The 12,253-nt window shown below is 42.0% G+C and overlaps 1 protein-coding gene across 4 annotated transcripts; it reads right to left on the reverse strand.

The window, feature by feature from the left end:
- Nucleotides 1-334: 334 nt before the first annotated feature.
- Nucleotides 335-9,157, reverse strand: LOC119336838 (cation-chloride cotransporter 1-like). Of its 4 annotated transcripts, none has more exons than XM_037608920.1 (14): nucleotides 9,004-9,157; nucleotides 8,632-8,822; nucleotides 7,548-7,697; nucleotides 7,297-7,375; nucleotides 6,855-6,946; nucleotides 6,344-6,458; nucleotides 5,994-6,094; nucleotides 5,463-5,524; nucleotides 4,935-5,183; nucleotides 4,738-4,852; nucleotides 3,305-3,499; nucleotides 2,397-2,797; nucleotides 1,957-2,118; nucleotides 335-1,868 (listed from the first exon to the last, which is right to left on the reverse strand). In XM_037608920.1, the coding sequence occupies exons 2-14, from the start codon at nucleotides 8,811-8,813 to the stop codon at nucleotides 769-771; spliced, it is 3,003 nt and encodes a 1,000-aa protein (XP_037464817.1). In that variant the 5' UTR covers nucleotides 8,814-8,822; nucleotides 9,004-9,157; the 3' UTR covers nucleotides 335-768. The 4 variants fall into 4 exon arrangements, with proteins under 4 accessions (XP_037464817.1, XP_037464816.1, XP_037464819.1 ...); XM_037608919.1 differs by having other exon boundaries at nucleotides 6,855-6,949; XM_037608922.1 differs by lacking the exons at nucleotides 8,632-8,822; nucleotides 9,004-9,157 and having other exon boundaries at nucleotides 6,318-6,458; nucleotides 7,548-7,608.
- Between the last annotated feature and the right edge of the window lie 3,096 nt (nucleotides 9,158-12,253).

Genomic DNA, 12,253 nt, shown 5'->3' on the forward strand with positions numbered 1-12,253 from the left:
TTGAAAAAAGAACAGAACGTAGAACTTAAAAGCATATAATCGTCTAGTCAGTAAGCATATGGCTGGGAAACTGAGAGTCACGCTGATAAGCAATATCAACACTGTCATGCTGCCTCTAGTTCAAATTAAATAGCAGAACGTATCATCTAAACCATGGCTAAGCCTAGACATTTAGACCAGTAACAACTGTAACAAGAGATATTCATGCTAGGATCATATCGCAGTACCACAGAAAATACGTGTAATAACAAAATACTCCTCTAAGGTAGTGAAAACTCGCACCAACAAAATACTCAGTAGTGACACCCGTGCACAAAGGGCTACAGCAGTGCAATGCATGGTAAGATTTGATAGTATATCAACACAAGTCATGTTAAACATCACTCTAATTATAGCATTTGTATTGCTCCTTCCAACAACTGGTTGCAGTCTCTCAGCCGTATACAGATCACGGAAAATAGCCAAAAACAGGGACACTATTGCTACTGTTTCGGTAATTTTTTTTGGAAGTTTCTACAATTGATTTGGAGAATGGGGCTACAAAATTTGTAATGACCAAGTATTCATCTGTTGTGTCCAGAAAAGGAATGAAGACACTATAGTTTACGTACCTATAATATGGCAATAACAAACCCAGTGCATCCCATCTAAGGTAGCCGTCAAGGTGAGGGCTTCCAACGTCAGCAGTGGAATATGCACACATCTGTGTATCCATTCTGCTACAATGGCACAACAACTGAATGGAGCTCAGACTGTATGTATTTTTGATCAAGTAAAAAACGTGACAACATCTCTTCTGTATCCCCTAACTATCAACATCCGTGGGACGTTCTCTACAAGCAGATCCATGTACTCCATGTAGAAGTATGCAGGGTGATTCAGCGGTGGCGGAGGGAGGCTCACTAGCACCACAGCTGCCATTCTGGAGTACCTGAGTATCGTCGAGTTCAACTTCAACATTGTATAGAGGAATTTATCGACCTTTTGCTCGTTCACCACAACTTGCTTCCCATCCACCATTTGCGGCCGTCCTTCTCTTTGTGCCGTTTCCTTCATCTCAGAAAGGTATGTGCTGATCCTGCGTTGTGCACTTGTGTAAGCCTCTTGGGAATCATCTGGCTGAGCACCACTGCTGCTGCTCTCCACATGAGATTCCCATGACTTCATAGTCACGACAATGACCTCGGCGTGCATCCTAAGATCATACAAGAACTTCTTGACATCAGTCTTTAGCTCTTCAGCATCAGTGTCCTCTTCCGCTATGCAGAAGACTTGGATCTTGCAGCTTTCAAAGGTCGCTTTTGTGAGCAGGAGCTGAGACAGAAGAAGCATCAATCCTCCATCTCTCACAATCCAGTAGAGGTCAATAGTACCATACTGTCTCTGGAACTCATTAGGCCACTCATCAAGACCCTTCACAATAACAACTGCCTTGTTAGCAATGATGCAATCATTTATTATACTGACAAAGGTTGATGGTATCTCTGTCAGATTCTCACGGCGCCAAATCTCAGGGTACCGCACCACAACAATATTCGGCTTCAAATTACCAAGGCCCATCGTCTGAACAATGCTACGGAAGCCCTCAGACATTGAAGGTGCTACAATTATCTCCGCAACACCCTCACAGCGTTTGTACTCAATGTAGGCCTCCAGCTGATGACAGGCAGTCTTAGCATCCTCAGCCAGTTCGTGATAATCACCGTCAATTGTTGAGACAAATATTGACATACCACGGCCCTTCTTCTTCATACAATTGGCAAAATCAGCAAGTTTTGGATGACAAGGGACATTCTCTGGAAGTTTACCCCAAGGGCGGCATAATATCAGAGGAATGGGGTACCAATTCTTAGGATGAACTTGGTTTGCTGTGAGAAGAACAGTGGGGTGAGTGTTAGAATAATGAGTTTGCATAGATTACCAATGACTATTTCTTTGTCATGCAGAAAGTAATACCTCCTAGCGACCTGAGACTCCGCAATGCCAACTGAAAATATGCACTCTTGAACCCATCTCCCCAATCTCCAGCCTTCCCTTTTAAGCTCACATAGTAATAGATGAGGCTTGCAAGGGCAAGGGAGATAACAGTGAAAGACCAAGAGATCAAAAACATGATGACTGAAATTTGAGAGAAAGATTATTAAGTGGAAAGCACAACTATAAACACAACATGAGGGTGCATTTTAACTAGCTGTGGACCACAAGAAATATGAGGTAAGCAAATTGGATTGAAAATCATACATGTGAATAGAAATCTTCAGTCAAAATTCACAATAATGCCTAAGTCAGTATACATTTTCAAGTACATAAAATAACATTCAGTAAAAGTATTACAGGCAGCTCAGGATGAATGTCATGGATGACGAAATAAAACAGTGAAGAGTCAAATGGCGTACCAACGCAAAGTAATGCACCAACAAGTGAAAGACTCCAGTGGTGAAGTTTCCATCGAGGGCGCCAACTAGGAGCATCAAGTAAGTCAAGCAGAAAGCACGACAAGTTCACACCAGCATAGCACAACAGAAAGAACATAGTGATAGTGGGTGTAATCAGATCCAAGTTCCCAATAATCACACATCCAATACAGATTAATGCTGTGAATAAAGTTGCTGCGTGAGGTTCGGCTCCTTCAGAAACCTTAAAGTAATTAAGGACTGGAAGGATGTCGTCATTTGCTATTGCTGCTAGTAACCTTGGAGCCCCTGTCAAACTCTGCAGTGCTGCACCTAAAGTGGACAGGATAATACCAATGTAAATCACTACTGGAGCAGGCCATGCCACTGTAGCAGTAAGAAGCCTGCAAGTATTAAGGATATTTATGAGCTAACCACACAATAACTCAGTAACGTAGCAGCTGATGGGACTTAAGACAGAACTGCAGCCTACAGCCATGCTATCAGAACGTAGTTGTTCGATAAAAGAAAATAGACAAAAACAGATTCAACAAATATGTGTGTTATATATAAAGCATGAATATTGACCGTGTAAAGTAGATTAGTTGACAGAACTTTCTTGTTAGCTAAAGATGGAAAAAAAAGAAACAAAAATCGTTCTGACTGAAAGCATGGGGTATGTGCCCTCAAACAGGACCTACCCAAAATAACTGTATGTGCCCGATGCCCATAACAGCCAGAAGAACAGCTATGGCAGTGAGATTTTCTATACTGATAGAGCAAATAACCACGCTCTGACGACAGTAGAAATGCAGAACTCTAGCATACAAAATATTCCATGCCCTAGAGAACACATTACCTAAATTCTAAAGTGGGGTCAATGATAACTTGCAGCACTGAAAAGCACGTACCTATCAGTTAGAAGCTCTTCTCTTGTGGACAAGGCTCCAAACAGCAGCACAGAAAACAAGTACATAGCAGTTGTTGTGAGAGTTGCAGATAATGTTCCAATTGGTATTGAACGTTGTGTATCTTTCAGTGAAGCAGATCGATTTGAGCCAGCCATAATTCCAGTAACTGCTGGGAAAAAGAGACCTACCAAAGCACTGAAAAGTATACAAAAATGTGTCAGCAAGTTGCATTTGCACAGACAAATAAGTCTTGCAGGCCCGTAAACTTTGTTTTCAATAATAGAGTTTTTTTTCTGCGTGAATTCAATAATAGAGTTTGATTCATCTCCAGCCTTCAATCTCGCAAGGCTAGACAACAGGTCCCTAAACTCATACAGTAGTTTAACATAGGCCCTATAAATCTGGAAAGTCCCTAAACTTGTCGTCCTTGGTCAAATACTTCCTCCGTTCCTAAATATAATGTTTTTTAGAGATTCCAATGCGGACTACATATGGAGCAAAATGAGTGAATCTACACTCTAAAGTACGTCTATATACATCCATATCTAGCCCGTATTGAAATCACTAAAAGGTCTTATATTTAGAAATGGAGGGAGTAGTACCAAAAGCTGTGAGTTAACGGAGGTTTCTGATGTGGAGGCAGGGGGTTGGTTTCATTGTTCCATCAAAGATGGGCAGAGATACTGATGCCCTTTCTCTGGCTAGAGACAATCCCATCAAATAGATATGAAATTTGCTGCTTGGGTTTGCCTGAACTAGGTTCAATAATGGTATTACAGTCCATGTTAATGCACCCATCAGGTTATGTGTTTACGGATGGAACAAATTATGTATGTTTACCATGTGACCCCTGTTAACAGAAGTTGCGGTTGATATCAAGTAACTTGGTCAGTTAGACCAACTTGCAGCCAATCAAATATCCTGGAAGTTTAATAACTTAAATGAAACATTTATATGACTAAATCGCACTTTGCACCAGGTAGATTGCCACTTATTTCACTTTGCACCAGATTTCACCAAAAAAGAAATTGCACTGGGTCCGGCACAATAATATTTTTAACTGAAATCTCTAAGTATATATTTCGCCCCATAATATACATGCATGAATTTTCATCAAAAAAATTCTACAAAACCTGATGCAAATTGCAACATTATTATGCAGACCTAGTGCAAAGTGAAAACTCTTGCAAAACCTGGTACAAAGTGCAATTTACTCTGTAAACTTCAGGGCACATTGCAATTCTGACTAAAGAATGAACATGCATGTGAGGACCCTATTAACATATAATGGGAGTAGGTTGTCGCCGTGATTGTACAAGTTCATAGGGTCAAGTGAAAATTGTGTAAAATGACTAGATTATTCTTGAGATTCAACATAGATATACATGGAATGCTAGAGAATTTTCATGTTTCTAGAGATGTTAGAAGCTTACTTGAAATCCCAATATATAGAACCATTTGGATCAGGAACTCCTGCATTGTTTGTACGTTGATATTCTGAACCCCAGTTGTCTCTGAGTGAGGTTAGACTCAACCCAGTGATCCCCTCTAAGTAGGAAAGCCAGCATTACAATTGAATGCATAAATGCATAATGATGATTATCCAAAATATAGGCCACATGGTACTTACTTGGAGCATTGTGTCTTGGTGCAATGAAGACACCAAGATATATGCACAACAGTGAAAAGAGTACTGGTATTAAGAAGGCAGGTGCAACCTTGTTGATGATTTTGACACCACCGAATACAATAAAACAGAGCAGTATGGTCACAATAACACCATATACTTGAAGGTCATGCAAGCTGGGTGTCGATATAGTCGCCGTGCCAGCTGTTGCTGTACCGTTTAATAATGTATTGTTCACCACTGTTACACTCTCTGCATTATTAAAAAACTATTGAGTTAGTCAGATAGAAATCGAAATTGACATTACAAGTTAAGAAAAAAGTAAGTATTGTGTAGTGTAGCTCTACTTCCTTTTCTCGATTTCTCACAAAACATAAACCAAGTTAGCAATGCAAATAAAATAAAATGCGGGCATTCTCTACGCCCTAACAAAAGTTTGAAGTACAAGAGTCGCTTGTAAATAATTCAACATTTCGACTCGGCAATCACAAATACAAAAGAACTTACTGACTAGTATCACTTGTAAATTACCTTGAAACAATCCTGCAGAAGGAATGGCATCCAAAAAGGTTTCTACAGCACCTAGAACATACCTGAAATGAGTGGTAGGTTAGCATGAATACATGTCAACTAACAAAACAAATTAAAAATCGAATCATCTGAAATTCCAATGGGACAAAGAGCTAAGAGTTTATATTACTAATTCAGCTGTGTTCTATCATTATTGACAATCCAGACATTTTTCTTTCAAGCATAATGGTTTAAGTGTACATTACTCTACAAAAAAAAAACTTTGGAACCTCTGCAAACCAATCATTCATTGGTAGCAGTCAAGGCCAACAAACATCAAAATATAGCACAAAACCCTTCAATTTCACTACTTCACATTCTACTATAAACCATTCCACTCATCTCATACTAACTTGAAGAACTAATATGACGCCAGCTTCCAAGCAGCAGATGCAGAAATAATAATATCCTCATAACTCGGTCCACAAGCAAACAAAGATAAATGAAATTTGAAAGGCAAACTAGTGCTTGGCTATTGCGGTGTATACTTACATGGACCCAGCAACCGCATTTCCAAGAAAGAAACACAATCCAATACTAACTCCAACTTCAGGACCAAGCGCACGGCCAATGAGATAATATGGTCCACCACCCTATGGATCATACAAAATGCACATCAGCTAACGTACACATTTAAGTTTATCAAGGTAGCAGCATCACACATCAAGAAAGTTCTAGAAGTATTTTGTATTCCCAACAATAAATCTAGATCAACGAATTTAACCATATCACGCACCAGGTTCAACAAACGAAATGAAGACAATAGACCAGCAAAACTAAGGCATATCAGGTATCAACCCTATTACATGAACTCACCACCAGTAGCAAAATGTCCAGCATACCTTCATTGCCCCATTTGTTGCAATGGCACTTAATGATAAGCCAGTTAAAAATGTACAAGCACCACAGAATGAGACTAAAACAAGCGCCTGCCATATGCCTGCCATACCTACAATCCTACAGAAAGGGAAAAAATATTAGCTAGTGTTGAATAACCCAAAAAGAGTTTTTTTAGCTGAAAAAGGTGTACATGCATCACATTTTCTGAAATACCACTTCCAGCAAGGGTATAGAAGTGTCCAGTACGAAAGGCATTAATACTGCAAGATTAGTCAAATGCGCCCACACTGGATAACAATACCTTTACAGACTTTGCAGTTACTTTTACTTGGTTCTACCATGGGAAAATCTCATACAACTAGGAATTGAAATATTACAGGTGGCCCTCTGCCAGAGAATGATAACACGGTGACCAGCATGGCAGCATAGCAAATTTATTTTGCAAAAAAACAAATAAGATCAAAACGCTGACACGCAGTAGCAAAAACAAGTGCACATAATGGCAATACTTACCAGGTAAAACGGATATAATAAATGATCCCCAAGATATTCTGCAAGCATGGTACAAAGACACCCATCATTGTACCAAACTTAGGTCCAGCTTCCTGCTAACCAAATGAAAGCAATGGCATAAGTAATACAGTTTTTCTGACTAATAAACAGAAACAAACAGGTCGATGAAAATCAATGAAACAGTGAAGAAACTTTGAAGATCCGGCATGAAAACGCAAATGTACAAATCAGCAACTATTGTTGACTAAATATATTTAGAGATGTAGCAAACCGTCAAACGAGATAGGTGACAGTATCAGCAAATAATTGAGCCCAAGCACTACTCTTTCCTGTTAACTAAATCCAAATATAATAACTCCTAGTTATTCATGTTTAACTAGGAAAAGTGTGATGAAGTATCAAACAGATGGAACTCATCCTAAATTTTGGAACTGGAGACAACCTTCGGCCGTCCAATGGTAATTGCTACATCCTCTCCCTCCCTAGGACTCGAAGGAGCTGGGACCTCTTCTCCTGTCATGCTGTTCAGATTCAATCAGATACTTACGTCATAAAGTAAAATCACTAGTTCAAGCTATTTCTTTGGAGAGCACATGCTTAATATATTAGTCAAAACTATGTGTGCTTAATAGAAGGAGATATATCTCAAGTTTTCAGACAAACTAAATAAAATAACACAAAGATGGACCGTACCTCTTGAGGCCCAAAATATTTACAAGTGAATCAAACCCAAAAAGCTCTAGCTTTGAATCCCTTTGAGATCCACTGGATGTAGCATGATCACCAGAACCTTCTTGCATGCTTGGATCAATAGTTAGATTAGAACCACCAGGCTTAAGGTTCCTATGATATACATAAAAGAAAGCCTGTTGAGTGCATAAATTCGCAACTTGACAATTTGTGTCATCTAAATCATCTTGCTAATTATAATGACCATTGAAAGAAACAGATGGAATGAAATCTGCAGAAATTATGCCTGATGATGTGTCATGGAATATGCAATCAAAATAGAAAATCAAGAAGGGAAGCCAGTAGGTACAACAAAAGAATATATATGCATGATGGAAATAAGTAAAGTAGTGTCAAGTAATATCCCAAGCAAACTACAAAGATGAATAACAAGAACTGATATTGAAAGGGAAACATTAACCTCTCAAGTAGTGACAGGTGTGGCACTCATTGACTAACATTCTAACTACAGAACTCTAAACCATGGATAGATACCAATAGAAGCTCGACAATGATTATCGATATGTGAGTACACACAAAATATCATATGCCAAAAGGAAAATCCTACTGCACAGTCATTCAAATATATCAAACCCGAGTAGATTACAATATATCAAATGATCACAAAATTTCAAAAGTCGAGGTCATGGCCTGCCTCACATTGAAGGCAGCGTACAAACAAACAGAACTAATGTGAATTTCACAACCCTGCTCATAATGCACTGAGCTCTAAATGAAGGAAGCAACTCCAAAAGGCTATTAAAAGCCTTAAATTGTAGTCTCAAACAGTCCACAGCCAGTATGTAGTTCCCATGTGTCTGTACTGCTCACGAAGACTATCATTCGAATAAAATGTCTAGTTGAACACCTCGTTTGGCTAAATAACTCGCTGTCAAGACAATGCACAGATATTCGCAGCAACTACGCTAGCTGGTGATTCCCGCAGAAGTGGAACATGTACTAAATCCGAAACCCTTTTACTGATTGTGTATCAGACAAAAACAAAATGCTGACGGAACCCACACATATGAGACGAAGTATGCATCACCTAGGCGGCTGGGGTGTTACGGCGTCATGGCTTGTGACAGAGGTTGAGCCGGGGCTGGGCTCCATGGAGGTCATCTGGATGACGGCGCTGTCGTCCGAGCCCACCGGTCGGTAGCGTCGCCCGTTGGGCGGCGCTGGCACCGGCAGCCCTTCCTCCGCGGCCTCGATCTCCCCATTCTCCATCCCAGGAAGCTGCAGCCACGCACAAAAAAGAGTTGGTGCTGTGAGATCTATGTTTTTAGAGTAGACGCTGAAGCAGTCCCGAGCAGCGACGGAGCAGGGGGGGCTGGCGGGCGTGGATCTGGATCCGAGGCTGAGCGTGGGGAGCAGGGGCGGTTCGGGCGGCAGCGGGGCGCGATTGCGGGAAGCTTACCAGGTTGGGCGAAGAGCAGCGGGCGGTGGAGGTGGGCGCTGCGGCGACGGAGCAGTCACCGGCGGCGAGGAGAGCGGGGTGTTAACGGGGAAGGTGGGCAACGGTCGGAGGGGAGTTGGAAAAAGCTACTACGAAACTGGGTTTGCTTCGTCCCTCATTTTTTGACTTAAGAAGAAGATGATGTTTCAAATGCTTAAACTGCACGGATCGAAGCAAACACAATGTCAGAGCAACTTCAATGGGGCGACCCAACGCCCGCCATCCGCCCAGTTTTGCATTTGGGTCGACAATGCGCCCAACGCGCCGACCCATTTTATGTCCGCATTCAACTTTTAAATACAAAAGGCCCGCGGCCGATCATTGTCAGTGTTCATGTCTCATGCCGGCACCATGCCAGCGCCGGCATACAATGCCGGCCTCAGAAAGCACCACAGTTCATGCTGGCGCACTCGCCAGCCAGCCGGCACACATGCCAACACACAAAAAATAGTGGGACTTGAGTTCAACCACGCCATCGCGGTTCCCGTGGTCATGCCGGCATACAAAAAAGATGGCCCCTCGACGCCATTGATCACTCGTTGTTGAACTTGAGCATGTCGGCCTGCATCTTCTCGAACCACGGCCTCTTCCTTGGTGACAAGGCGTTGAGATCCACCTTCATAATCTTCACCCCGGTCATCATGCTTGCAAGAGCCACTTCTTTCGCCTTTGTCTTGGTGTTGGCGGCCTCGATCTCTAGCATCTTGACTTGCTTCTCCGTCTCGAGCTCGAACATCTTTGCTTGCTTCTCGGCGTCAAGATCAAGCCTCCTCCTTTGGATCTCCATGAAAGCATCCATTTACTCCGCCTTGAAACGCCAGCGCTCCTCCTCTCTTGAGTCCTTCTTATTCATCATGCCGTCCACGCTTGCGATCAAGGCGTTGGTGGCTGCAACTCGCTTGTCCTCCTTCTTGGAGTTGGTCTTCCCCCGTGGCCATGCCGGCTCGCCCTCCCCAACATTCTTCACGGCGCCCTTCCCCCCACGTGCCTTGAGCGCGGCATATTGTGCCTTGAACTTCTCTTCGTCCTTGATGACCCGATAGCAATGGGAGAGGTTGAAGCACTTGTCATTGTGTTGAACCTTGAATGTCTCCAAAGCTTGAAATGTCTACGAAATGTTTCCATCCAAAATGAAGACGTAAAAGGATGATCTTGATGGCACAAAAGAGGGCGGCTTGCTTGCTATCATACCATGTCTTGCACGCCAATGCCGCTCACGGGGCGGGCCTTGACACTCTCAAGGGTGGCACAAAACTTGTTGCACTCTTGTTGGATCACCCTCCACCGCTTGGAAATGGATGTTGGAAATATGCCCTAGAGGCAATAATAAAAGTATTATTATTATATTTCCTTGTTCATGATAATTGTCTTTTATTCATGCTATAATTGTATTATCCGGAAATCGTAATACACGTGTGAATACATAGACCATAATATGTCCCTAGTGAGCCTCTAGTTGACTAGCTCGTTGTGATCAACAGATAGTCATGGTTTCCTGGCTATGGACATTGGATGTCGTTGATAACGGGATCACATCATTAGGAGAATGATGTGATGGACAAGACCCAATCCTAAGACTAGCACAAAAGATTGTGTAGTTCATTTGCTAGAGCTTTGCCAATGTCAAGTATCTCTTCCTTCGACCATGAGAGCGTGTAACTCCTGGATACCGTAGGAGTGCTTTGGGTGTATCAAACGTCACAACGTAACTGGGTGACTATAAAGGTGCACTACAGGTATCTCCGAAAGTATCTATTGTTTTATGCGGATCGAGACTGGGATTTGTCACTCCGTGTAAACGGAGAGGTATCTCTGGGCCCACTCGGTAGGACATCATCATATGCGCAATGTGACCAAGGAGTTGATCACGGGATGATGTGTTACAGAACGAGTAAAGTGACTTGCCGGTAACGAGATTGAACAAGGTATCGGTATACCGACGATCGAATCTCGGGCAAGTAACATACCGATAGACAAAGGGAATTGTATACGGGATCGATTGAGTCCTTGACATCGTGGTTCATCCGATGAGATCATCGTGGAACATGTGGGAGCCAACATGGGTATCCAGATCCCGCTGTTGGTTATTGACCGGAGAACATATGAGATGTTTCGAGGGCTGAAATTAGGATTTCAGGCTCGTGCCCACGTCAAGAGGTATAAGACCTCCGACGATTTTCTTAGCCTGCAAACTAAGGAGAGAAGCTCAATTGTTGAGCTTGTGCTCAGATTGTCTGAGTACAACAATCACTTGAATCGAGTGGGAGTTGATCCTCCAGATGAAATAGTGATAGTTTCTCCGAAGTCATTACCACCAAGCTGCTAGAGCTCTGTGATGAACTATAACATATCAGGGATAGATATGATGATCCTTGAAATATTCGCGTTGTTTGACACCGCGAAAGTAGAAATCAAGAAGGAGCATCAATTGTTGATGGTTGGTGAAACCACTAGTTTCAAGAAGGGCAAGGGAACAAAGGGATACTTCATGAAACGGCAATTCAGCTGCTGCTCTAGTGAGGAAACCCAAGGTTGAACCCAAACCCGAGACTAAGTGCTTCTGTAATAAGGGGAACAACCACTGGAGCAGCATTACCCTAGATACTTGGTAGATGAGAAGGCTGGCAAGGTCGATAGAAGTATATTGGATATACATTATGTTAATGTGTACTTTACTAGTACTCCTAGTAGCACCAGGGTATTGGATACCGGTTCGGTTGCTAAGTGTTAGTAACTCGAAATAAAAGCTACGGAATAAACGGAGACTAGCTAAAGGTGAGCTGACGATATATGTTGGAAGTGTTTCCAAGGTTGATATGATCAAGCATCGCACGCTCCCTCTACCACCGAGATTGGTGTTTGCGTTGAGCATAGACATGATTGGATTATGTCTATCGCAATACGGTTATTCATTTAAGGAGAATAATGGTTACTCTATTTTTGAATAATACCTTCAATGGTCTTGCACCTAAAGGAATGGTTTATTGAATCTCGGTCGTAGTGATACTCATTTTCATGCCAAAAGATATAAGATAGTAATGATAGTACCACTTACTTGTGGCACTGCCATGTAAGTCATAATGGTATAAAACGCATGAAGAAGCTCCATGTTGATGGATCTTTGGACTCACTCGCTTTTGAAAAGTTTGAGACATGCGAACCATGTCTATTGGTGTATATGCATGAAGAAACTCCATGCAAATGGATCGTT

Source organism: Triticum dicoccoides, chromosome 7B (genome assembly GCF_002162155.2).
Source record: "Triticum dicoccoides isolate Atlit2015 ecotype Zavitan chromosome 7B, WEW_v2.0, whole genome shotgun sequence".
Classification (NCBI taxonomy): Eukaryota; Viridiplantae; Streptophyta; class Magnoliopsida; order Poales; family Poaceae; genus Triticum; species Triticum dicoccoides.